General features: G+C 52.6%; 10 protein-coding genes across 10 annotated transcripts; 3 read left to right on the plus strand and 7 right to left on the minus strand.

Moving 5' to 3' along the window:
- Positions 1-458: 458 nt before the first annotated feature.
- Positions 459-2,863, plus strand: VE01_08573 (uncharacterized protein). Its single transcript, XM_018277994.2, has 3 exons — positions 459-1,249; positions 1,300-1,422; positions 1,473-2,863. Exons 1-3 carry the CDS (start codon positions 956-958, stop codon positions 2,736-2,738), a joined length of 1,683 nt encoding a protein of 560 aa, XP_018126723.1. The 5' UTR covers positions 459-955; the 3' UTR covers positions 2,739-2,863.
- Positions 2,864-3,547: 684 nt separating this feature from the next.
- Positions 3,548-4,057, minus strand: VE01_08574 (uncharacterized protein; the record flags this gene model as incomplete). The annotated part of the gene is made up of 1 exon (XM_018277995.2): positions 3,548-4,057. Exon 1 carries the CDS (start codon positions 3,971-3,973, stop codon positions 3,548-3,550), a length of 426 nt encoding a protein of 141 aa, XP_018126753.1. The 5' UTR covers positions 3,974-4,057.
- A 439-nt stretch (positions 4,058-4,496) lies between these two features.
- VE01_08575 (uncharacterized protein) lies at positions 4,497-5,661 on the minus strand. The gene has a single exon (XM_018277996.2). It carries the CDS (start codon positions 5,434-5,436, stop codon positions 4,783-4,785), a length of 654 nt encoding a protein of 217 aa, XP_018126752.2. The 5' UTR covers positions 5,437-5,661; the 3' UTR covers positions 4,497-4,782.
- VE01_08576 (uncharacterized protein) lies at positions 5,615-9,117 on the plus strand. The gene is made up of 5 exons (XM_018277997.2): positions 5,615-5,967; positions 6,018-7,435; positions 7,483-7,935; positions 8,014-8,142; positions 8,214-9,117. Exons 1-5 carry the CDS (start codon positions 5,865-5,867, stop codon positions 8,355-8,357), a joined length of 2,247 nt encoding a protein of 748 aa, XP_018126755.1. The 5' UTR covers positions 5,615-5,864; the 3' UTR covers positions 8,358-9,117.
- VE01_08577 (uncharacterized protein) lies at positions 8,667-9,572 on the plus strand (the record flags this gene model as incomplete). The annotated part of the gene is made up of 1 exon (XM_018277998.2): positions 8,667-9,572. The coding sequence occupies one exon, from the start codon at positions 8,667-8,669 to the stop codon at positions 9,201-9,203; it is 537 nt and encodes a 178-aa protein (XP_018126754.1). The 3' UTR covers positions 9,204-9,572.
- VE01_08578 (uncharacterized protein) lies at positions 9,259-9,582 on the minus strand (the record flags this gene model as incomplete). Its single annotated transcript, XM_018277999.1, has 1 exon — positions 9,259-9,582. One exon carries the CDS (start codon positions 9,580-9,582, stop codon positions 9,259-9,261), a length of 324 nt encoding a protein of 107 aa, XP_018126768.1.
- Positions 9,583-9,697: 115 nt separating this feature from the next.
- Positions 9,698-11,195, minus strand: VE01_08579 (uncharacterized protein). The gene has a single exon (XM_018278000.2). The coding sequence runs from the start codon at positions 10,825-10,827 to the stop codon at positions 10,069-10,071; it is 759 nt and encodes a 252-aa protein (XP_018126767.2). The 5' UTR covers positions 10,828-11,195; the 3' UTR covers positions 9,698-10,068.
- Positions 11,196-11,409: 214 nt separating this feature from the next.
- Positions 11,410-13,854, minus strand: VE01_08580 (uncharacterized protein). Its single transcript, XM_018278001.2, has 3 exons — positions 13,622-13,854; positions 13,365-13,571; positions 11,410-13,311 (listed from the first exon to the last, which is right to left on the minus strand). Exons 1-3 carry the CDS (start codon positions 13,685-13,687, stop codon positions 11,740-11,742), a joined length of 1,845 nt encoding a protein of 614 aa, XP_018126708.1. The 5' UTR covers positions 13,688-13,854; the 3' UTR covers positions 11,410-11,739.
- Positions 13,855-20,037: 6,183 nt separating this feature from the next.
- On the minus strand, positions 20,038-22,290 carry VE01_08581 (uncharacterized protein). The gene is made up of 2 exons (XM_018278002.2): positions 21,607-22,290; positions 20,038-21,551 (listed from the first exon to the last, which is right to left on the minus strand). The coding sequence occupies exon 2, from the start codon at positions 21,544-21,546 to the stop codon at positions 20,524-20,526; it is 1,023 nt and encodes a 340-aa protein (XP_018126709.1). The 5' UTR covers positions 21,547-21,551; positions 21,607-22,290; the 3' UTR covers positions 20,038-20,523.
- A 376-nt stretch (positions 22,291-22,666) lies between these two features.
- Positions 22,667-23,029, minus strand: VE01_08582 (uncharacterized protein; the record flags this gene model as incomplete). The annotated part of the gene is made up of 2 exons (XM_018278003.1): positions 22,667-22,933; positions 23,009-23,029. The coding sequence occupies 2 exons, from the start codon at positions 23,027-23,029 to the stop codon at positions 22,667-22,669; spliced, it is 288 nt and encodes a 95-aa protein (XP_018126710.1).
- Between the last annotated feature and the right edge of the window lie 1,330 nt (positions 23,030-24,359).

Here is a 24,359-nt window from a genome sequence, read left to right on the forward strand (position 1 = left end):
ATCTTGTATGATCACCTACGAATGTAGCACTCTACTCCTGGTCGACTCCTACTACTCCTCCTCTAGCGCTTTAGTTCTTACTGTACTCGTACTAATCATCGTGCGCACCATCGCCCACCACCGCCCACATCGTCCACATCGTCCAAATTCGTGCGCATTGGCGCTTCCTTCACATCTCTTACCTTTCTACTCTCAGCAATTCTCCCTGCCCATCGAAAGTTATGACGTATTTCACGTGCAGATTCCCCCACCTCCCCGATTTTATTATCAGATATTCCTTGCTAGCCCTACCTAGTTACTTCCACTATTCGGCAGGCGCGACTTGGCAACGGGCGGAAAGCTTGGGGTTGGCACCTTAGCAGGGGAGGGATATGGGGCCTACCGGGATGGCTTACGGGGGGCGCACGGAGGGGGCGTACGGGGCGTATGGGGCGTTTGCATCGTGCCTGCAACTTTTCAACAACCTTCTTAGTTCACACTGTCCAACATGCGGTCCTCCAATAATGGTTCCCTCATGGCGAGATGAGGACCCAGCGGCGAAGGGGGTATAATTGGAGAATATATTAATTTCCTATGCGCTGATTGGGAGCCCGCAACTGATGGATGGGATGGATGGGGATGGATGGTGTGGGGTGCGGAGAGAACGATCGTCATGTCTGGGTGGCTCTTGCTTGCTCGTTCTTCGTGGTCGTGGATAGATTCGGGGTTCCAACGTCGCGACTGCCACTTGTTGGTTGGTTCGCGGCAACCTTCCCGCCCCCATGGGCTGACTCTTCTCGATATATAAGAACCGTACAACCTCCTCTCCCGCTTTCTCTCCCCCCTCCCTTCCCACATATCTCTACTTTATCGCCAACCGCTTCCCCAGAAGCATTCACTCCTTTTGACAGCACGGGGATCTGCAATCTATTCTATATTCACTGCACAACTCTGAGAGTCGCATGAGTACGCCACCATGTCGACAGACGTAGTCACCACCGGCGGTTCGCCCGTCAAGTTCCTGGGTATGGCCGGCCGTCCTCTCGGTCTCGCCATTTCCACAATCGCGACCACTGGTTTCCTGCTCTTCGGATACGATCAGGGTGTCATGAGTGGTATCATCTCCGCGCCGCAATTCAACGCCTTCTTCCCCGAAACACGTGAAGACTCTGTCTACCAGGGATTTGTCACTGCCATCTACGAGATTGGATGTCTTGCTGGAGCCCTCTTTATCCTGTGGTGTGGTGACAGTCTCGGTCGCCGAAGATCGGTTTGTCTCACCTTCCAAAGGCCCGTGAATCCTATGCTGACAGATACCAGATGATGCTTGGTGGACTTATTATGATTCTCGGTGTTATCATCCAGGTTACTTGCATGAAGGGACACAAGGCTACCGCACAATTCATTATCGGCCGTACCATCACTGGTATCGGAAACGGAATTGTAAATATTCCCGCGCTTTTCATTATTGAAACGCTGCTAACAACTGCCAGAACACATCTACCATCCCAACATACCAAGCCGAGTGTAGTCGCACCACTAACAGAGGTCTCCTGATCTGTATCGAGGGCGGTGTCATCGCCTTCGGTACTCTGATCGCCTACTGGATCGACTACGGATCTGCCAAGAGCTCCATGGATGACTTCACCTGGCGTTTCCCCATTGCCTTCCAGATTGTCTTCGGACTCGTTCTCGGCATTGGCGCATACTTCCTGCCAGAGTCCCCACGTTGGCTCCTTTCACGTGACCGTCACGAGGAGGGTCTCACTGTCATTGCGGCACTCTACGATCTTCCAGAGGACCACCCCCAAACCCAGCTCCAGAAGACTATCATCATGGAGAGTATCGCCGCTTCTGGCCACAAGGGTGGCAAGACCCCATACTCTGCCCTATTCACCAACGGAAAGACTCAGCATTTCAGACGCATGCTCCTCGGTTCATCGTCCCAGCTTATGCAGCAAGTCGGTGGATGCAATGCTGTCATCTACTACTTCCCGATTCTATTCCAAACTTCTCTTCACTCTACCCACGACGAGGCTATGTTGTTGGGTGGTGTGAACATGATCGTTTACTCCATCTTCGCCACCGTCAGTTGGTTTATCATCGAGCGCGCCGGTCGCAGAAACCTCTTCCTCATCGGTAGTATTGGACAGGGTCTAAGCATGGTACTCGTCTTTGCCTGCTTGATTCCCGATACGACAGGCGCTGCCAAGGGTGCCGCCGTGGGTCTGTTCACCTACATCGCATTCTTCGGTGCTACCTGGCTTCCTCTGCCATGGTTGTACCCCGCCGAGATCAACCCCATCCGTACTCGTGCCCGTGCCAACGCCATCTCGACCTCTGTCAACTGGTCCAGCAACTTCCTCATCGTCATGGTTACGCCTATCATGATTTCTAACATCGGTTTCGGCACATACGTCTTCTTCGCCGCCATGAACGCCTGCTTCATCCCCATCATCTACTTCCTGTACCCAGAGACCAAGAAGCGTTCTCTCGAGGAGATCGATCTCATCTTCGCCAAGGGCTACGTCGAGAACATGAGCTACGTCCGCGCCAGCAAGGAGCTGCCTTACCTCACCGACGCCGAGGTCGAGAATGTCGCCCGCAGCTACGGCTTCGGCGATGAGGAGACCGGTGCTACCGGAATTGAGAAGAGCGGTAACGAGAGCAGCAGCGGTAGCGATATGAGACACCGTGGTGCCGATGCTGAGAAGACTGCTGAGGCTGCTTCTGAGGAGAAGACCTCTGCTACCCAGTAAGAGTTGTCAAAAACATCAAAATAGGAAATTAATGGATGCCTATGAAAGAACATTATTGATACCTTTATTTTAAGATTATAGAAGAGATAGACCATAGACATAGATTGAATAATGGCTTCTTAAACAATATTGTTTCCAATACCGACTTGTGATATATCATATGAGTCAGAGTTAATTATAGTGAGGTTCAAAGATTCCGATCACCTACAAGGGATTGTAGAGTAAAAAGGGGGAATCCCACCACTGTTCGCTCAGCAGGTTATATATAACATTCTCCGCAACCCCATCTTACCCACACAAGCGCATTTGCGGCACAGATACACGTCTAATGTGCCTGGTGACCTGCCCTGATGCCGTCCGACGAACAACTATAGCCAATGGTGCGAACCAGTACGCTTTGAGGTATCGTATGGAGGTATGTGCCTGTGGTGACAGCAGCGTGTGGTGGCGGTAGGATAAGATCCAACAGGTGAACGTGAGCGGTGACAGGACGACCGTAGTAGTGAGAAGTGAGAAATGCGAGCTCGGCTCAACGAGGATAATCATTTGCGTAGGTAGATTAGTTGAACTGGGAGGGGTTGCTGCACATGAGAATCTTGGATTTCCCGGAATAATGGTTTGTTTGCTATTAGTGTTGATGGGCAGGCGGGAGGGGGTTATACCAGGTCGGTTTGGAAAATTGATTGGAGATACTGTAGAATACACTTGTGGCTTACATTATGATAACTTGAAAGAATTCTCATAACATCCACCCACCCAACACAGCCATACAAAACAACACCCAATCACCCAACCACCCAACGATCACCTCACACCCCCTTCGCCCCCTCCCTCAACCCCCCCAACACCTCCATCGCCACCCCCTCCATCCCCTCCGGCACAAAAACATGATCATGAAAATACCCGCTCACAACATTAGCACTACACCCCCTCTCCCCCAACCCCTTGGCGATCGCAGCCATAAAACCCACTGCGGCGAGACTAGAATGGATCTCCAGCGTGATCATCCTGCAGGCGTAGGTATGTTCGTGTCCGTGTGTGGTGGCGAGATCGAGGGTTGTGATGAGGGTCGTGCCTTCGGCTTCGCGGAAGGTGAGGATGGGATCTAACTTGGAGAGAAGGGCGGGCGTGGGGGAGGTGGTGGTCAGGTAGACGTAGGTGGTGGGGGAGAGGGTGAAGGTCATGGTGGAGAGGAGGGTGGGGAGGTCGGTTTCGCCGGGGGGAGGGGCGGACATGGTTGCGGTTTGTGAGGCGGGGTGGTATGGTTGGTGTTGGTGTTGTATTTCGGAGTTTGAGATGTCTGGGGCAGTGGATGAATGTTTGGGGTTGAGGTTGTCATGTTGTTGTGACGTTTATGAGGGGTAGTGGGGTAAGAATCACGTGAGTTGTGCTGGATTGCTTCATTTCTGGACTACTGAATCAACTACGTCGGTTGGATATGTACTCATATATGTCGATTTGAATAGTTTGGCATGGTAGGACCCGCCATTGAGTCTACAGTCGATGGTATGAGTGTCTACATTGTCAGCGTATCACGTGAGTCAAAGGGTGAGAATGAAAGGTCCAAAAGTTGTATATATAAGGAGAGAGAACCCTCGTAATAAATCATCATTGGCACCACAGACTCAATGCAGGGCGCCGAGGCATGGGTGTTGTTGTTGTCTTTGACGGCGGAATTGTGCGATCTTTGAAGTCTAGTTTCTCCACAGAGAAGGAGAGCAGGCGGCCAGATAGATAGCAGTAGCAGTAGATGTATGACAGCAAGAATTATTTAGCGACAGTAGGTCAGCGATAGCAAGAAACAATTTGCTACGGTAACTTTGTGACAGCAGGAAGTAGCAACAACAAGAAGGACCGGAATGACAGCAAGCGAAACAACCATCGGTACCAGGCTCGTGTCATATTGGAGACAGACGGCCATCTTAATCGCTAAGATTTGTGTCTCTCCCAATCCTGCCCGGCCTGTTATGATGCTTAATATAACGATACCGAGAAAAAGCCCAAATAACTGATGTGCATTTAATAAATAGCCTAGTATAGGAGATTATCGGTACATTCTCTCCTGCATCCCTATCTTCCGATCAAATATATCACTGTCGAGTATCCCGTCAGCCTCTTTCTGGAGAACACTGCTCGCATATAACGCTGGAATCGCCTGCTCCATAGTCCACTCCGTGCATTTAACCATTCGTAGCCTCTTCTCGCCAGGTTCATAGAACGATCCATCCGGTTTCATCTGCTCCGTCCTCATGGTTTTGATATTAAACTTCTTCTGCTTCGGCGGTGGCGGCAGTGCTTCCAGGACCGTATTGATTTTCTCCGGGTAGGTAGCTGATGCGACCTTGCCAATGAACTCTTTGCGGACGAAGATCTCAGACTCCTCGGGACGGCCCTCCCTTCTCGTTGCATACACCATCCCAGATGTAATGTCCCCCGTGAGGTGATGAACAGCGCCGCTGCCATCGGCCTCCGTTTCGACGAAGATTACATTGTGGTACCGCGGGCTTGGCATATCCGGATCTTGCATGGCCATGGTGAACTGAACTCTGTAAACATTGAAAGCCATTCTCATTGCGTGTGGACTTGGAGGTAAAGTGCGTGTCGAGCCGTAGTTTGTTGGCGGAACAAGCAGAGCTTCACCTGGCGCAGTGATAACTGGAGATAGGAAGCAGACAGAATTATAGCGATATATTAACATCCAGTGATTGTTAACGATGCTATTATAGCTTTTATTTCCGCCGTCGGTGCTTGCAGAGGTATGGGGATGGTCTTATAATCCGTGGGGTGGCAGGTGGGACGAAGCGAAATCCACAACTCCGATTGGTAGTGAGTATGCACCTGCATAAAGAAACCTAACCAAAATCCCAAGCAAACATGCTAGATATTGCTGTTAATATTCACGCACATACGACGATGTTGGCGGATATATTGAAAGCTGAAGAATTTCGAGGACTGTGAATGGATGTGGCGCAGTCTAGTGAGGTATCGTGCAAGTACAGGTGCTCCTTAACAAATGGGAATATATATATTGAATCGATTTCCGTGCCTTCGCAACATACCAGTTTTATACCACCTTGAGCTTCCAAGAAACCCCTTCTCCAACCTGAGAGCACACTGTCGCCCGCCATGGCAGCGCTAGGTTTTAACCCCCTCTGCTGCATCCTCTGCGGCGCCCTCATCTCCCGAGACCGCCAGGGTTTCCAACCATGGATGCACTCATTTCGTGCCAGTGAGCCGCTCGCCACCACAGCCACCACACACTCCGCTTACTATGTCTAGTCTACACCGTCAACGATTCCTGTGACACGGCGTGCGTTTCTGGTATAGGGATACGGCGCCAGGGCCGCCATCCCCTTCGGAGCCACTGCCGAGCGTCTCTTTGGTGGCCACGAAATGATCCATCTCTAGAAGGCGGACATACCGCAGGCCAGGATGGGGCCGTGACTCGCCCGCTAAATTTTAACTCGCCGCCTTACAGATTTCGACAGACAGGTGAATTATTCTGGGGTTTCCCCTTCCACTGCGCGTGCTGGGACCTGTTGACGAAGCTGCGACCGTGGGGGCTGTTGGATACGCAGACGATTTTTGATATATGCCGGTCTTTTCCTGCGCGGGATCGGGTGCTACTCTTTGGACATGATTATGGTGGCATTTGCGAGCCTGACTCGATGTTTTCGACTTACCCTGGGGAGAAACCACAGCGGATGCTCCATAGGGAGCAACCGCTGAGCCACGAACCGGTCATGAATGAGGCGCACGAACATCCCCTGGAGATTCCCGGTCTGCGAGAAATTTTTGAAGGGGACTACGCTGATCACTGTTTTGCAAACTTTCTTATGGTGGGAGGGAGCACCGAAAATGACCCTTTCTCTCCGTTACCCTTGGAGATTTTGGAGCTTATTATCGCTGAGCTTACATTGGAAGATGTATCACAGCTCAAGCAAGCGTCCCAGGTCTACGCAAATCTTGTCCTACCCGATACCTTTTGGCATTCACGATTTCGTCGGGGCGGTGAATTCGAGCACGTGTTCGAATCCATGGAGTGTGGGCCCCAATGCAAGGGAAGATGGAGATCGATATGCCTTAGAGCCAAGAAGCTTCAGAATCACCCAGGAATGCTCAACAGAAAGAGGATTGTAAAGCTTGCATGGGATCTTCTAGACTTAGTAGACAGTCGAGGCAAAATTTCCTGCAGCATGCTTGATTCTTCCCCCTTACTCTTGGGATTATGGGAACCCAGCGCCCCCTTACACCTGCTAAAATGGGTAACAGCCAGCAGAAGCCTGCTCTCACGCGACGAGAATTTTGATCATGGCACGAGATGTCTTTATAGACTAACCGTTGCTGTGCCCTACGATGTAACTTCCATTTTCATCTCAACAATTGACGTCTTCGGCCTACTTTACATTTCTGGTATTAGGTTTGAGCAGAAGAGCGGACCGAGCACAGAGGTTGGGTATATTCACGTGGAAAGTGAACTCCTCGTCACTTGGACAGACTCAAAACTTGATTGTGTTACAGGGTTTCAGCTCGCGCAGGATCCGCGAGGAATCCGTGGGATCGCGATTGAGTCGGCGGCAGGGGTGTTGTCGAACTGGGTAGGAGAGTACGACGGAATTCCAAGGAGACGATTGATTCCCCATGGATCTAAACCGGATGGTAGTTATGGAATTGTGCTCATCCAGGGCGGCTTCGATGTAATGTTATTTTATCCCCTGGATAGTATTTCCTCTGACATTTTCAGGCCCTGAAACTCGTTACTTTGTCAGTAACTGGCAAAGATGAGATAGCGCGGGATATCGAACACCAAGTGCCCCGAGATGCGAATGTTTGGTATCCTGAAATCCCGGACCCTTGCCTCTCATTCATAAGCGTTCCCGAATTACCGCGGGCCTACAGGCATAGACAGGAGGAAATGCCCTTGTCTATGATCCTGTTTGGCGGCCTCAAGGGCGAGCTCCTGCCCCACATTATCAAAATGACAGTTTGGATTGCGGATACGCATCCCGTAAACTGCGTAGTCTGGGGTATCGGCTTTACCTTTGATTGTCTTGTCGAAGGCAAGAGCTCGCTGGTGCTCGGCTATAGTAGGGATGACGGAGAATATGACTTTCACATCGATGGCCAAGGCGGGGAACGCATCTGCCAGATTGATAAGATCTCCCAGTATAGCTTAGCCTGTGATCTCGGCTTCAGGGTTCGTGTAAATCTGCGCTTGGGCGCCTGTTCAAGCTCGTATGCTTTTGGAGATGGCTTTGCTAACTTGCTGCAAAAGATTCATACAACTCGCCACCGGACCTTCGAATTCCCACCTACCAGCTCTCGGGTGCGTCTTCGGGAAGATCCCATCACCACGTCTCTCTCTGTACCTGATGGGACGATTGTAGGACTTTGTTCGAGAATGGTAAGTTGAGCCCCCACACGCTCTGCCCCTATCCTATGAACGCGGTGCTGAGTTATACTGCATCTCTACAGAGCGAGCAAATAACCCCGAATGATACCGGGCTCGTGTATATCAAAGATACCGTGGATGAGCCCGTGTATATCGAAGACCCCATGGAGTCGCCTCCGATGGATGAACGCCGAAACCCTTGCATTGAAGTAAAGAAGGAAGAATAATTTCAGACGATTCTCGAATAACCTAGATGGCCCACGAATGTTAGAATTTGTAACGGCAGATCGAAGGTGAAAAGCGCTACAGCAGTATGGCGAGCGAGTGTTGGAAATAAGTTCCTGGCGGCTGCCTAAATATCTGTTTCACACGAATAAGCACCCACCATCGCTATAAATCCGCACTTCACCCAGTTTTATACCCATTTAATTCAAATAACAACTGCCTTAATACCCAGTTTCATTTATAAGCCATTCCTCCGCATCTACAACCCCCACATTTCCCCACGCCAAAACCAGTCCCCCACAACCCCTACCATGGACGACAGCTGGACCCGCCACTTCGACTCAAACACCCAGCTCTGGGCCTCCACCAACATATCCACAGGCGAAACAAAATACGAAGATGACGCCGAGGATCCCCAGCAACAAGAGGAACCCCCACTAAACGACGAATACCGCCTCATCTCCATCGTGCGGCGCATCGGCGGTGACCCGGCCTTCAAGCACTGGGCCCTCTTCATCGAGGACAAAGACGGCGAAAGCGAGGGTTTTGAGTGCGAGATCGAGGGGTCGAGGAAACGGTTTACGTATGCGGAGAATCGGGCGAGTCCGAAGACGTCGGGGGGGACGTTGGATATGCATCCTGTGGGTTATGTGGATACGGAGAATCTGGAGAGGGTTAGGGGGTTTGCGAGGGAGTCGAGGATACGGAATGAGGATGAGTGGTGGTGTTGTCAGGATTGGGTATGGACGCTTGTGGAGGAGTTGGAGGGGGTGGGGTTGCTTGAGCATGGGGGGGACTTTGAGAGGCAGAGGAGGGAGATTCGGGAGTTAAAAGGACCGCATTTGTAGAATATGCGCTGTTGGGCCGGTGTGTGACCAGTTAGAATTACATAACCAGACCAGGCTACATAACCACACACTGCTTCTTCCTCTTCTTCCCCTCTCCCTCTCCCTCCTCATCCTCCTCCACATCACCCCTCTCCATCCTCGCACCACCACTCGCAATCCTCACCAGCGCCGGCAACCTATCATACCGTCTCACCTTCTTCCTTTTCCTCTTCCCCGTCTTAGGATTTACCAAATCCACATTCCGCACCGTCTTCCCCTCGCTATCCTTGGTTAACACCCAGTTTTCGATGATACGCCCTTTTTTAGTGGTTTTCCAGTAGTGGTTGTGGGGGTGGTGTAGTGGTTCTGGTTTGCTGGGGGAGGCTGGGGCGGCGTCCATTGTGGGGGTTGGGGTACTACTGTCTTGGGGGGCATTGGGGTGGAATAGGAATTATATATTGGGGGGGTTTGCTGTGGTAGTGAATGCACTTGAACTTGGAGAGATGATTCATGAGGTGGCAAGTAAATGGTATTATCAACAATCATCTTCAGGTTCACACCGAAGGAAATCCAGCTTCTAGTCCAACCCCAACCCCGAGTCTTCTACTCCACCCCCATTCAATCTCTCTTCTAAACCCCCAGCCCAGATCTAAAAATATATCTTATAATCAAGTTTTCCGTTCCTCGTCTCCCCACCAAAGTCTAGCCGCCTTTCTCCCTCTCCTCTTACTTCCAGCTACCCAGACGCCCCTCTCACCCACTCTGAACCTCCGCTCCCCAACCACCCCTATCGTCGTCGGTGATGAAAGCGAAACAGACATGCCTCCTCCCCTCCCCCTCGCCACGAACCAACTCGCACCACATCGCACAACAGTTCCCCCGTCCCCTACAAACTCGCCCGCACCTCAACCCAAACCCCCCTCGCCCTCCCCACCACCACCTCCTTTCCCCCCTCCCCCCCATCCCCCCCCTTCCACACAACCATCTCCCCCTCAAGCACCCACTTCCTCCCCCTCCTCTCGCTCACCCAAACCCTAACCACCACCGTCCCCGGCGTCTCCAACCTCTTCAAGAAATCAACTTTCAGACTCGCCGTCACTATATCCATCCCCCCGCCAGTTGGGCATTTAGGGGACGAAGAAGAGCAGCGGAGACGCATCATGGAGACGCCCATTGCTTCGTCGAAGAGGGCGGATATGAGACCGCCGTGCGCCGTGAGGGGGTAGCCGTTTAGACCCGCTTCTAGGGCGAAGAGTGTGGATACTTGTTCGGTTGACGTGCCTGGCGCTGGTGCTGCTGGTGCTGGGGCGGAGGATGCGGCGGCGACTCCATCAGAGGCCTGGGAAGAGGCGGCGGCGACGGGGCGCGGGGAGGAAAAAGAAAGCATAAACGGAATCGTATCCCCCGTCCGCAGGGTAACAGCAAAAAACGAATCCTCGGTGCTCTTTTTGGGGACGCGGGAGGGGGTTGGGAGGAGAGTGGTGTTTGGGGCTGAGAGGAGGGCCGCGCACCAGGGGTGGGTGAGGAAGTGTGTTAGGTCTGCGGATGAGGGGGCGGGGGAGGGCATTGTGGTGGTGGTTGTGGTTGAGAGTTGCGATTGTGATTGTAGTGGTGAAGGTGGTATTGGTGATGCTTGCTCTGACATTTCGTCTAGTAACCGTTGCAGTGATCGTCGTGTAAGCTCATCAAAAGAGCGTGGGGCACCGTTTCCTCCAATCCCTCACAGTGCGGAGCCAACTTATTTATCCCGTCCCTGTTCCTGCTACGGTACCTGGATAGCCAGCGAGTCAGATAACCCACCACCCGTAGCGCGTGCCGAGGTTAGATAGCGCGCGGAACGTTGGTGGGGGAGCTTAAGCCGATGCGTGTGGAGAAGGGCGATCGGCGCGAGGACAAAACTTTAAAATGAATGCTTCCTTTGGTCCAGATCGGATTTATTGTTTCTTCCTCAATCCGTGGGTGAGATGGTGCGGACATGCATGTGAGTGTTACATGGGTGTGCGGATTTCTGCGCGGGCGCGCGCAGGTTCGAGATAAATGCAGATTTTTATCCAAGGTTGTTGCGCTGTATCACGTGTGACCAGATATTTCGTAGAACTTACGGACTTGCCTGTCAAAACCTCCAAGTTGCGTTTATGACTTGCACCGATATGAGACTCATTTGAGGATACAAGTAATAACATCACAGCATCAGTCAATTCACAATATCACCAATAAAAGTAATAGTATCATAGATAGCATCAATTGATTCGAACAATATCTCTCCTATATTATCCCCTCCCCCATTACTACATCTCCACCCCAAAATATACAATTAAAAAATTCCAAAGATAGTTGGCCGATCAGACCGCACGCACTCCGCGATCCATTCATCCCCCCAAATAAAAAGCGGCGCTAAATACGCATATGCAAAGTTTCCTCTTTTCCCCGTAGTTCCTACACCGAATGGCAACGTGTAAATTATTCTCCGCCCGTAGGCGGGTATATCCTCATCATACCTCTATCTAACTCATTCATCCTCCCCTCTCTTCTTCCTCTCATCTAACTAAGGTAAAACTTAGATGACGAGCGCAACAAGCGCCATAACGGCACCGAGCACGCCAGCGCTGACAGCGCTCTTGGAGGCGCTACCAGGCACGAACGCAGGCTGAGTTGGCTGCGGGAGACCACCGGTTCCGGTTCCGGCAGCGGCACCAGCACGGCTGGTAGTGAAGCCTGGGACGGCGCCAGCGGGGGTGGTGAAGACGGGTGCGGGGGCAGTGGCGGTAGCCTCGACGGTGGCGGGGCCGGTAACGACGATGACCTGGCTGTTGGTGGTGGTGAGGACGACCTGGGGAACGGTGACCTGGGTGGAGATGGTGGTGACGGTGAAGGTAGTCTCAGTGGCGGTGCCAGTTGGCTCGCAAGGAACGGTGACAGTGGTCTCGACAACGATGGTGGTGACGGGGCCGGTGTGGGGCTTGGTGGTCTCAACGGCTCCCTTGTCGGGGCAGTCGGTGATGATACCGGGGTTGGTGGGGACGTAAGGAGCGCAGATACCCTGGAAGAACTCGGCGGCCTCGTTGATCTCGGCGTCGGTGGCTCCGAAGGAGGTCAGGCACTCGAAGAGGTTCTTGGTGAAGTCGGCCTTGGGGCAGAAGCAGGCAATGTCGGAGTTGGACTTGCAGCCGGCTGGGAGCCAGGTCTTGATGCACTGGGGAAGGACAGGTGGGCATGGGAGTCCGCTGTCGCCGCCGGGGGTGGTGGCGGTGGTCTGGGGAGGTGCGATGGTGGTGTCGACTGGCTCGGTGCCCTCGGTGGTAGTTGGCTCAGCGACATCGGTGGTGACTGGCTCGGCACCCTCGGTGGTGGTTGGCTCAGGGACGGTATCGGTGTTGGATGGGACATCGCCGGTCTCGACTGGGCCAGCTGGCTTGGTGCGGGTGCACTTGGGGCAGAAGGTCTTGGTGGAGGTGAGGACAACGGTAGAGGTGGTCAGGGTGGTCTCGATGGAGGTGAGGCCGGAGTTGACGTGGGTGAGGGTGACTGGGCACGAGGTGACGGTGACATCGGTGACGATGGTGGTGAGGGTGACCTCGGTCTCAGTCTCAGTGGCGGGTGGGGTCTCGACATCGGTGGTTCCTGGTGCCTCGGTGGTGGTGGGGGTCTCGACCTCGGTGGTCTCGACGGCGGTGGTCTCAGTGGCGGGTGGGGTCTCGACATCGGTGGTCACTGGTGGGGTGGTCTCTGGGGCCTCAGTGGTGGCTGGGGGAGTGGTCTCGACAGTTGGTGCAGCAGTGGTGGTGGACTTGACGGTGCTGGCAGTAGCAGTGGGGTTAGGGCAGTCGAATCCAATGCTGTGGATGCCGATGCTGCAGGACTTCTTTCCTCCCTTGGCTGGCTTGGGGTAGACGACGGTCACGTCCTTGGCGCCACCGCACTGGGTGTTCTTCACGGTGGTACCGGTCTTCTTGCAGCTAGACTTCTGCTTGCAGATGGAGTTGTCGGGAAGGGTGTAGTGGAACTCGAGGTCGCAGTCGAACTCGACGGAAACCTGGAGGTGGGTGATGGAGAACTTGTCGACCGTGCTGGCCTTGATCTTGGGGCAGCTGGCCTTGTCGCTGTGGGTGGTGCCGGTGATGCACTTGGACTGGTGGGTGTTAATGGGGGATGGCTTGGGAGGGATCATTGGGGACAACTTACTCCGAAGGTCCTTGGGAGGAGAGCATCACGCTTGCGGCCACCGAAGGAGGACTGGCAGCTCCATCCGCCGGAGAAGTCAAATCCTCCGTAGTGGTCGAAAGATCCGAGGTTCAGGTCTCCCCAGGTGAAGCCAGACCACTGGTGCGGCTCACACTTGTCGATGGGGGTCTTGCCGGGGCAAGAGAAGATAGGAGCGTTGTTCCATCCCTGTGGTATGTTAGATGTGAAAAGCAAGCCGGTGAACATGCTCGACGTACGGTGGCAACAACACCCTGGAGGCTAGCAGCCACAGCTACGAGAGTAGCAAGAGATTGGGACTTCATGTTGGCAGTATAATCAGACTGGTGAAGTGTTGTGTGTGATAAGTAGTAGTGATCGTCTGCTGGATATGAATATCGCAGCTAGTTGAAAAGGAAAGCGAGAGCAGAGAAGCGAATGACTCTGGACTCTCAAAAAAACAGAAGACAATGGGAAGAGAGAAGAAAGTGAGGCTCGTTTGAGGTGGAAAATAGAAGAGAAGAAGGCTTGAGAGGCGGACAGGCCTCTATGATATAGTCCTCTCACCGTGGGCGAGCAACTCACGAGCCCCCTCCTCGGTCGAACCCAAAGTAGCCCAACCCAGGACCGCCCCTCTCTGTAGTCCAACCCCGTGGCCCACTCCCATGTGTGCACAAACACCCCCTGGCGGCTGGTCTGGTCCCTTGCAGGAGGCGGTGGTGGGGAAAGGGAAGGGAAGGTCCATCGATCTGAAGATGCATTCGAGATGGCCCCAGCCAGGTCCCTCTTCGCCCACCAGGCCCCTCCCTAACATTGCAGGGGACCCCTCAAAACGAACGACTCACATTTTTTCCCCTTCCCGCGGCACCAACTTGGCCCGGCCACAGCCAATAATCCGCACTGTAACACCCCTGGCATCGAGGTTCGTCGCGCGCGGCATGAGCACCCTCGACCCGGACTTGGCGCGCGGCGAACGGCCTTGTTTGTGTGCCAAGGGGGAGGGCGCGATGGGACGCTGGTGTTTGGGGCTTTGGCCTGATGGGGGTGGGTGGGTTGAAGGGGGAGGGATGGGGGGGGCTGGAAGAGGAAAAGCTTGGACGGGATGAGACGTCCGGGTGCCCGAAATAGAGTCGAGGAGAAGAGGGTATGTACTGTAAGTAGAGGATGTATATAGTTCAGTATAATATAGTACTTTTGTTTGTGGAGTGGAGTGTGGTGTTGTGGGTGGGCCGATGCCGCTGGGACCTCGAGTGGGATAGGATAGGATAGGATGGGTTGCTTCGGTGTTCGGCAGAAGCAGGGAAGGAGGGAAGCAGGAAACAGGAATAGGGCAGGAGGGGATTGTTTGTGGTGCTTCAAGTTGAAACGAGCGGCTCAGCTGGGATGGGATGGGATGGGTACATACTATTGATAGAGAATATAACAGAATATCATGTACTATCCCTCTCCGTCTCTCTCTCTCTCTCTCTGACTGCGCCTACCTGACTCCTGCTTCCTTCCTTCCCGTGCTGTGTGTACGACATGAATCGTGCAGAAAATACAGTAATTACTGCACTATACTGCACCGTGCATCTATGCAAGCATAGCCAAACAGGACTCGCAACAGGCGAGTCGCCCAGGCATCTCATCTCACCCGCGTACACATCCTCACCCAACTGACCTTCTTTCCCCATAGCGCGCGACTACTGCAGGTACGCCTCCATCCAACCAATCGCATTGATTGTGGAGCGGGAACAGAGTTGTACTGGACCTGGATAGAGTAGTAGTGGCAATTCTAGTAGCACATATCCCCCTCTCCCAGCGCGGGTTCCTGACGGGGATGCGATGGATAGAATTGACAGGCAGGCACCCATCCATCGGCCATCGGCCACAGAGAGGGTCACAGCCAAAGACTACTACTTTCTCGCTACACTATCCCCCATCTAGCACCACCCCATCGCCCCAATTACATTACTACACTCAACTCAGTAGTTTCCATGGACGCCAAGACGGACAGAGCGGAAGAGGAAAGGGTGCACGGTGCCTGTTTTTGTTATGCATGGGTTTGTTTGGATGGGGTGGTACTGTACTTTGCGCCAGTGTTTGGGTGTGGTGTGGTGTGTGTTGTTCTGTCGCCTGCCTACGAGCGAGGGGAAACATACAACACACACATCAGAATTAACACGACACGACACGACACGACACACGCACGAGATGACATGACACGACACAAACCCCCAAGCAGCCGCGCGCGATAAGTGATTTGTCTCTCGTGAGCGCTTGGAAGCAGGATTGTGGGTGGGTGGTGTCACGGGGTCGAGTAACCGCCGTGTCTCTGTTGTGTCTCTCGTCAAGCGCTACCGATAAGAAATGGAAGCTCGGATAACCGCCGCTATAATAAGAATAGAAGTGAGACACCGGTGCGAAAGGAGACAACGGCAGTAGGGTAGGTAGTGTGCTGGAGACAGCGACGATCCGGGCGGCTGCGGAAGAGAGTTTGGTGTGTGGGTGCTGAGTGTGGGTGCTGTGTGGGTGCTGTGTGGGTGGGAAGGTTTGCGGGTGGGTTGGGTGTGGGTTGGGTGGTGTGCTGGGTTTCTGTGTGTGCTGTTGCTGGTGCTATGGTATGTTACTCGTTTCTCGTCCAGTCAACCCACCGCCGCCGTTGCCTGCACCGTACAGTACAGCACTCTTCTCCACGTATAGCACAGTATCCCACCACCCTCGCTCTCCCCCCTCCATCTATCCCGTCCACCACCCACCACCACCCATCACCCATCACCCTGGCTCCCCCCTCCCCTTTCCGTCCACAACGCCCGTGCCCCCCGTCTACGATAGAGTGCACCCATGAGGCGCAGCAACAGAAAGCAGCACCCCTGTCCCCGTCCCCGCGCATGGACCTTTCTCAACTCGACGCTACACCACCACACCAAAGAAGTTCTAGACTAGACTACAACCTCGTACCCCCACCACCATTGGTCCGCTGTGTTCAAGCACAACTTTTTCGCGTTTCACGTCCCAAAACGGGGTGAGGGCGCGAGGGGGTGAAACACGGATATGGCGCGGGTTGAACGGCGGCGTCGACGGAAAGGGAAGGAAAGAGAGGGTGGAGGTGGTGGGTGGATGTGTTTACGGTGTAGTATTTTATCGTTGCAGTGTCGGTGCACGACTCCGTTGCTGTAAATAGAAATATACTGTATGTACTATACCAAGAACTAGAAGAGTGGACATGTGATGAAACGAGATGAGAGAGAGGAAAAGCACGGTCTATTTTACCCAGGCACACACACGCACACACGCACACTCGGTCGGTCTAGTCTGAGTTCTGACTGTGCGCGGCGTGGCTTCGGCAGAAGGGGTTGTCGGTCGGGGCAGCGGGGGGGGTTCGGATTTATCGGATACAGATGTAGATACAGACACAGCACAGCAATCTCAAGAGAGAGAGAGAGATGAAGAGAGAGAGAGCGCGCGCGCGGAGTGGAGTGTAGTGGAGTGAGCAATAGAACAGCAATAGAAATCGAATACGGTGTTGCAATAGAACAGCAATAGAACGGCAATAGACTCGAATACGGACTATATCAATGCGACCTATGCTTATCCTCTGCTTGGTAAAGGTAATAACACACTGAGTTATTACCCAGCACCCTCCCCAAAGACGTTAGGACTGCCAATCTACAGGACCTCGTATTGGGAATCTGCTCTGTCCTGTCCATACTGTATGCTACCCTACGGATGTATACCGGGGACCCGCTCGGTCGCTCGCGGGTACCTGGATTTTTTCAACGACCCCGACCGACCGACGGCGGACCCTGACGCTAAACTATACTGGGGTTGACGCGTTGTGCGGGAGATATGCAGGGAAGGGGTGCGAAAGGGGATGGGGATGTAAGGTACAGAAGAGACACGGTTCGGTTTCCTGGTAGGGAAGGGAAAATAGAGTGCACACCACACCCACCACCCACCAGGGAAACGGGCTCGAGTACAACTACACTACTGTATTCAGGCACAGAGAGGGAAGAGGTGTGAGCGAAGTTTGGCTGTTTTTTTTTTGGTTGTGTGTGTCGTCGACTTATCCGAGGACAACCGATGTCGGTTATGGGGGTTTCGCCTGTGATGTGTGATGGGGGATTCTCTTTTCTGGAGACGTTCACATTCATATCTCTATTCACATCATACATCACATCAGATCCCGATCCATCGCCTTTCCAACGGCTACGGCGGCGGTGGAGATTACACACTTCCATTAACAGAGTAGTCACATCCTGACATCGCATCGCATCCCACAGATTCATAAAAACACACACACACACACATCGAACTCGCATCCCGCGCCCTAACATTAAAATCGAACATCACACCCAGCGCGGCCATAAAGGCTGATTAACGCTACAAGAAGGTTGGGAAGAGAGGGGGGGATTAAGGCACTAGGAACCCTATCACCCAGACTATCACGGGACTATCACCGAGCTACCGGGACTATCGCGGGCTATGGGGGAGCTAGAAGGGGGGGAATCAATATGTCTCATCTCCTACCATATGAGGTCCGCTCATGAAAGTGAATAGTTCTCTCCTTTCTTTCTGTAAACGGCGATGGGTGAGACAGTAGGATTCAATAGTTAGAGCCTTCTTCTTTTCTTTCTCCTTTCCATGCATCGAGAGGACAGCGGTGTACTGTACTGTACCCCTCACCTAGATAAAAATTCGAGAAGAGCAACCACGGACAGGCAACGCCACCAACTAACCCGGATTCAGCACACCGATTCGCGGGGAAAACGTAACGAAGGGAGGAGGTGGCTTGTTGTGGCTGTGGTCTAATGCGCTCCCTCCCCATTAATGCACACGTCACACCCATCCATCTGCGGTCAATAAACAACCCCGCGTAATAGGTAATCTCGGGATGGAATGAACTATCACATCTACCAAATTGGGCGTGTGGGTGTGGGAAGTCTGTAGCCTTAAATTAGCAAAGACTGGGCGTTGGGGGGTGGCTGCATTACGTATGTATGGTCACGCACCATAAATGGGTTGAGAGGCGAGATTAGATTGTTGGTTTTGGAGATGGCTGCTTGCATTCTAATTTAGTCGGCTATTGGGAGTGACAATGAAGGAATAGATTTGAAGCCTTCATCACATTCCCATCTATCCATCCATCCATCATACCCGAACCCCTCATCCCATCGCTCCAGACACGGCGACATAGTAATAACCCTCCTTACCGAGCCTTAACCGGCACCATAACCACAAATCACCAGTCCGCCCTGTTCCGAGCTGTAAACTAAATCTATCAAACGTCCAGACCAAACGATCATCCCGATCAGCGCTGCAATTTCCCTGCTAACGGCGCGAAGGAACACGCCAGACAGCCAGCCCTACGCCGAGAAAGGGTAGGAACAGCGCTGCGTTGCGGACTGCTGGTGTGGTGCGGGGCTAGTCGGTAGACGGATACGGGGGGGTTGCTGCTAATCAGAGGGGTTTGGGGCTTGTTGGTGTGGTTTGATGAGGAAGGGAACGAAGGGACTCCTGAAGTTTGTCTGTCTGTGAGGGTTCTGGGTGGGTTATGCTTTAGTTGCGGGGGAGGTGAGTAGGTGCGAGAGTGATTGTTGTCGCTGTCATCGGATCTCTTTTCTTACTGTCTTCTTTTTTTCGTTGCTCAGTCAGCCTGTGAAGATAACAGGCTCCCATGGTCCTGTCTGAAGTGTGCTCTGTGAGCCGCCAATCTGGGTTTCATCACCCGTCAATTCTAATATCATCGAGTTGATTATATGGGTATTATTTTATATATTTTTACTCCGCACACTCAATAAATTCCAGTGTTCGGCAACCCGTATCCGGATCTGATCCGTGGCCCTCACGGATAGATCATGATCTGTCAGACGTCTGACGGATAGATACGGGTTGTATCCGGATCTTAAGGATAATGAGGCTTAAAATATATAAATAGAATAGAATAGAGTAGCTATATAACTAATATTCCCTCTCGTCATTAGCGTCTTCGGCCTCAGTTTCGTCCCCTTCTAGTATATGACCCTAATCTCGTAAGCAAAGTAAATACCAAAGCGTTTTAGGTGAGAGCCTATTCCTCTTTTTCGTAAGAATATCAGCTCCATTACTAAATACCCGTTCAGATAGAGCTGATGTTGTAGGAATCGCTAAGTGGTCTCGAGCAATTGCAGCTATAATTAGATACTAATATTGCTTTGCTGCCTAATATTTAAGAATATCTGTTACTAGACCCGGCTGGAGCTTAACAAGCTAACGCTTCCATTCTGGTTCTTAGTAAATACTATGGGAGATATATAAATCATCGTCGGAGTTAGGTTCTGTAGGTAATTGTAGTAAATCAGCCTCAGCGTCCTTCTTCTCTTCTTTAAGATAGTATTAGCGGCCTCTATATTGAGTAAAGACATCATGGAACTACTGCTTTACTCAATTCCGTTTATCTTCTTTGGCAAATCTGATAACTCAGAGTCGCTCATTTTTACAGGAATCGTCACTTTCCTATAATATTTAAATGGGTATTACAGATTTAATTCTACAACTACTGTGGCCTTAGCACTCTTGGCTTACTCTTGGCATGATCCGGATATATCCTCAGATCCTACGGATAGATCATAATGACGCCGGATAGGTCTGATCCGGATCATGATCCGGATCAGATCAGGTCATTGGCGATCTGTGCCGAACACTGATAAATTCCCTCCAGGAAATATAATATAATCATGAACTATGAGATTCCCAGCTTGGGGATGTAAAAGCTAAGCTAAGCTAACTACAATATAATATAATAATAAAAATTATTGTATGGGAAGAGAAATATATACCCAAATCTCTCCCCGGCCCTAGTTTCCACAGACGTCTCTCCTGACGTGAAGAAAACAGAATATAGTTTCCACCAAACTCCCAGCACCTCCGTATCAACAGCAGCCATTATACCGCCAGTAGCCACGCCTTAAACCATCATATCTTCCGCGCCAACTACCTGACCCGTACTCACATCAAGGACTCTTGTGGTGCTACCTGCCACAGCACTAGCTGTATCCACGATTGATCCCACTTCGCCAACACCAGGGCCAAATAGTGGGGGTTTATCTTTGCCTCTGGCTCCATCTTCGCCGAGCGTCGACTGTCGCTTGTCGACGAGGCTGTTGATCAAATCCCCCGTCAAGTCTTCGAGCTGCGCCGCCGTCTAGTCAAGATCCCGGCTGGCGAGTTCGCCTGTTGCCTCGGCGGCTAGCTTTTCCGCGTACGCGATGGCGTCGCCGCCGGTGATGTCGCGCTTCGACTTCCCGACGCCTGGTACGGTGTCCACGACTTTGAGACTCACGTCGACAACTGCGTCTGCTGCTTTTGATGCGACGGTAGAGACCGTGGACGCGATCTTGTCCTGGCGTCGACCGATGGACTCGAGAGGAGAGCCGTTCTGGAGGTCGGCGAGTTGTCCTGCTGGTCCAGCAGCCAGCTTCTCCGCGTAGGCGATGGCGCCGGCGACTTCAGTGCCGGTGATGTCGCGTTTCGCGTCTACGTCGTTGGTTTGTTCATCAAATGGCTTTCCGGTAATCAGGAGCGATAGCTCGTTCCTCAACTCCTCGGGGATGAAGGGTGCGCTGCGCTTCGACTTCGCATTGCCGCCTGGTTGGGTAAGGTCACCGATAATGCTGACTACGGTTTTCAAGTCGGCAGGGTTGAAGGCTGCGCTGCGCTTCGACGTCTTGCTGACGCCTCCGCTGATGATCTTGAGCAGCCTGGCTAGTTGCCCGAGTTGCTCGTAGGAGAGCTTGCGGATGTTGTTTGCGAGCGCAACTGCATCTTCATCGCGCTTCGTCGTTGCGAGGCCAGCTATTCCATTCGCGACCTCGCTCACCGTCTCCCCTAATTTGGCGGCGTCGGTGACGGGGCCGAGAAGATCGGCGGCTTCATCGCGCGTCAGGATCTTGACACCCGTCGCCTTGTCCGCCACCTCGCTCACCGTCTTCCCAAAGTCGACGGCTTCCATGACGGGGCCGAGAAGGTCGGTGGCTCCATCGCGCTTCACTGTCGCAGGGCCACCTACATGACCGCCCCCAAGGACAGTATTGACGACCGGGTTGGCAAGTTTGTCGCTATCGATAAGTGCTTTGTCGCCGCCTAACAGGCCACCCTGGGCTGGGATAGCGGCTGCGCGGGTGGCGGGGACGAGGAGGAGGAGGAGAGCGGCGGAGGAGAGATGCATGATGGCTGTGTTGGCGTTAGTGTAGTTCAAATGGGGGAAGAGGGAGGAGGGGGGACTCACGCAGTTGGGAGGTGTCGGTGCTGCGATGTGGGTTCAGTACGAGCAGACTATGGAAGGGTCGCTGCTGCGGCTGTGGCGATAGGATGAGGAGGTGGACTAGAACAGATGAATGGCCAGGCAGCGTGCTTCATATACTTTCTTTCTCTCCCTCCCCTTCCCTCGCCCTTGGGTCGAAGCCAGCACAGCGTAGAGACATTACCCCAATCCGGAGCGTGCCCGACGAAATCCCAGACTATTGAGAACTCCAGACAAAGCTGTCTTGAGCGGACATTTGATTTCCTGACAGCTGAGCTGGTCCAAGACATCAGCCCCGTAAACAATCCCACTACGGCCCAAGTCAGGCGTCAGGGACGAAAGCCGCACCAACCTGCATACTCTGACTGGCACAGTCCCTTGCGCCCCTAAACCCCGCCCGAGACAACATCGACTCCCTCACCAGCATGCCGGCCGTGCACTGAGACCCCGCAGATTGGGGATGGTGCAGATCGCGCCCGCAAACAAGATTGGGGAGGCAAAGGATGGGGGGGGGTTGGGGACGGAAGTAGACGTGCGGTCCGATGCGCGATAAGGTTATGGGAGCTGCCGCTGCGTTTGATGGGTCGATGTCTGGGGTAGCAATCTTAGCTTGGTTCGTGCGGTGACATTTCCCAGTTTGAGGCCGAGACATGCATTTCGTGTCCGTTGTGTGATTTTAGAGAAGCTGTCAAGCTTCATTCCATAGTACTCGGTGCAGCGTCAATTCCATGTGCCTCTAGTACTTTACTTTGTGGCCTCGAGTTGCTGGATCGAACATGCAGGAGTGGCACAGTTTGCAACCATAACAGTAACTAGGTTCCAAAAACCACAACAGTAACACTGATAGATAGATAATTATAATTATATATTAACTTCAATAAGAGATATTTTATGTCGCATAACAGTAACGAGACCTATTAATCCTACTCCGGTCTCTCCTTCCAACGCCTCCTATCCCCTCTCCATCCCGCGCCCTCCATCAACCCCTCTCACCGTGCTCTCGTCCACCATAACAGCAAACCCGCAGCACTGTCACCACACCCTCTTAGTTGCCCGATTTTGTAAGAGCTTGAACGGTTTCAATCGCCTTATGATAGGCAGCTTGGGTGATTTCATTCGGGTGTTTCATGTAGGCGCTCTCCGCGGCACTCAATGCCTTTCGGGCATTGGCCATAATTTCAGTTGGCGACAGACTAGGTTTACTAGGCACGCTAGCCGCTGGTCCGCCATTGCCATTCTCCTCGGGGCCGAGCATAGACACGATATCAACTACTATAAGTAGGGCGATATCTTGCACCTGCCTCGCGTTCAACTGGGTGCCCGATGGAATTGTTGATATCATCAACCAGAGTCTTCCGAGCCGATAGTGCACGTTTTCCAGTCAAACCACTGAGCAGTTCATCGACATTTCCGAGGCCTAGACCAGAGGTGAGACCATCCGCAATTTGAGTGAGATCTTGCACCTGCCTCGCGCTCAACTGGGTGCTGAGTGACTTGATGATATCATCAACAGTTAGATGGAATTGTCAAGTGGAATGATTTATTGAAAGCAGTCGCCGAGAGCCTTGTTATTTGTATTTCCATTTTTCCTGTTGGTAAATAGAATTAACTACGCCAACAACGGTTCCCCAACCTCAAAAAAGCCCAGTTCAAAATTCGATGCGCTTAAACTTATCCAGGATGGCCAGAGATACCAAACAGGATGCTCAGCCGGTTTGCTGTTCCGCCTGGTTGGGCTTTCGCTGAAACATGATTCGCGGCATGGTCCCTTTGAACCCGACATCACCGTCTTCAAGGGGAACCCCTGACGTGTCCGTAGAAAATTACTAGGTCTTAACTGAAGACAAATATTGAGTGCCACTGCGGGCGAGACATTTTTGGCCTGATGTCAGTTGTCGTGGTTCTGGGCACTGGGGGTTGATGTCGCTGTGGCCAGGGGCTTATGTCCCTGGACCACTCATACAACAGTGCGGGCTGATCCGCGCCGGACACGGGTGATCGACAGGTCATATCTGGTACAGTAACAGGGAACCTTTACTAGGAAACAATATTGGTGTCTGAGCGATAAGATTATCCTGTCTGACAGCAAATTACTGCCCAGCCTATCGGTCACGATAATCTCACTCCGATGACGAATAGGTCTCAGCCATTATGGAATTCGCCGAGAGTTGGAGATGGTGTTGAAGAGGGCACGGGGAAAACAGGCTATGGCAAAGATTGCCTATACTCCAAGGATACTTGGGAAAGATCGCTCTTGCCGACGACACGGCGCACTTCTCTCATGTTTAGGCGCACACTACACGTATTATTCAAAGTCGTGATGTGCATACATACTAACCAGCAGCTTCACAACACCTCCCAATGATGCTCACCGTTGCCGTAGAGTACGAATCTCCTTCAAATCCACAGGTTGTCCAACTTCCTCATCGCCAAGACATGTGACGCCAGACCCTGCATATTTCTTATGCATCACTTCACTATATGCACACGTTCCTTCAACGCGTCGTATGTATGCCAATTAACAGATTCGGGTTTTTGGCATTTACATACGGAGTAATACCGTCATGGCATATGTACTGTACCTTGTAATAAAAATACAGATAGGCACTGTTGTAGTAGTAGCACAACAGTGCCCGGTGCTTCAAGTGCAGCATGCGAACATGCTCATGGTGGCCATGCAACGCCCCTGGCACCTCATCGTGTTACAGATTCCTCGAGACTAACCTTTAGCTAATCGA

Source organism: Pseudogymnoascus verrucosus, assembly GCF_001662655.1.
Source record: "Pseudogymnoascus verrucosus strain UAMH 10579 unplaced genomic scaffold scaffold_54, whole genome shotgun sequence".
Lineage (NCBI taxonomy): Eukaryota > Fungi > Ascomycota > Leotiomycetes > Thelebolales > Thelebolaceae > Pseudogymnoascus > Pseudogymnoascus verrucosus.

What these genes read in the sequence shown, in the direction of transcription:
- VE01_08580 (XM_018278001.2), bottom strand. Translation starts at nt 13,687, where the DNA reads ATGAAGTCCCAATCTCTTGCTACTCTCGTAGCTGTGGCTGCTAGCCTC. An exon ending in TCCAGGGTGTTGTTGCCACC is followed by an intron (nt 13,572 to 13,621) that starts GTACGTCGAGCA and finishes AACATACCACAG; the next exon opens with GGATGGAACAACGCTCCTAT. An exon ending in TCCTCCCAAGGACCTTCGGA is followed by an intron (nt 13,312 to 13,364) that starts GTAAGTTGTCCC and finishes AACACCCACCAG; the next exon opens with TCCAAGTGCATCACCGGCAC.
- VE01_08581 (XM_018278002.2), bottom strand. Translation starts at nt 21,546, where the DNA reads ATGCATCTCTCCTCCGCCGCTCTCCTCCTCCTCCTCGTCCCCGCCACC.
- VE01_08573 (XM_018277994.2), top strand. Translation starts at nt 956, where the DNA reads ATGTCGACAGACGTAGTCACCACCGGCGGTTCGCCCGTCAAGTTCCTG. An exon ending in GTCTCGGTCGCCGAAGATCG is followed by an intron (nt 1,250 to 1,299) that starts GTTTGTCTCACC and finishes GACAGATACCAG; the next exon opens with ATGATGCTTGGTGGACTTAT. An exon ending in CTGGTATCGGAAACGGAATT is followed by an intron (nt 1,423 to 1,472) that starts GTAAATATTCCC and finishes AACAACTGCCAG; the next exon opens with AACACATCTACCATCCCAAC.
- VE01_08576 (XM_018277997.2), top strand. Translation starts at nt 5,865, where the DNA reads ATGGCAGCGCTAGGTTTTAACCCCCTCTGCTGCATCCTCTGCGGCGCC. An exon ending in GATGCACTCATTTCGTGCCA is followed by an intron (nt 5,968 to 6,017) that starts GTGAGCCGCTCG and finishes TACTATGTCTAG; the next exon opens with TCTACACCGTCAACGATTCC. An exon ending in CCTGTGATCTCGGCTTCAGG is followed by an intron (nt 7,936 to 8,013) that starts GTTCGTGTAAAT and finishes TTGCTGCAAAAG; the next exon opens with ATTCATACAACTCGCCACCG.
- VE01_08579 (XM_018278000.2), bottom strand. Translation starts at nt 10,827, where the DNA reads ATGTCAGAGCAAGCATCACCAATACCACCTTCACCACTACAATCACAA.
- VE01_08575 (XM_018277996.2), bottom strand. Translation starts at nt 5,436, where the DNA reads ATGTTAATATATCGCTATAATTCTGTCTGCTTCCTATCTCCAGTTATC.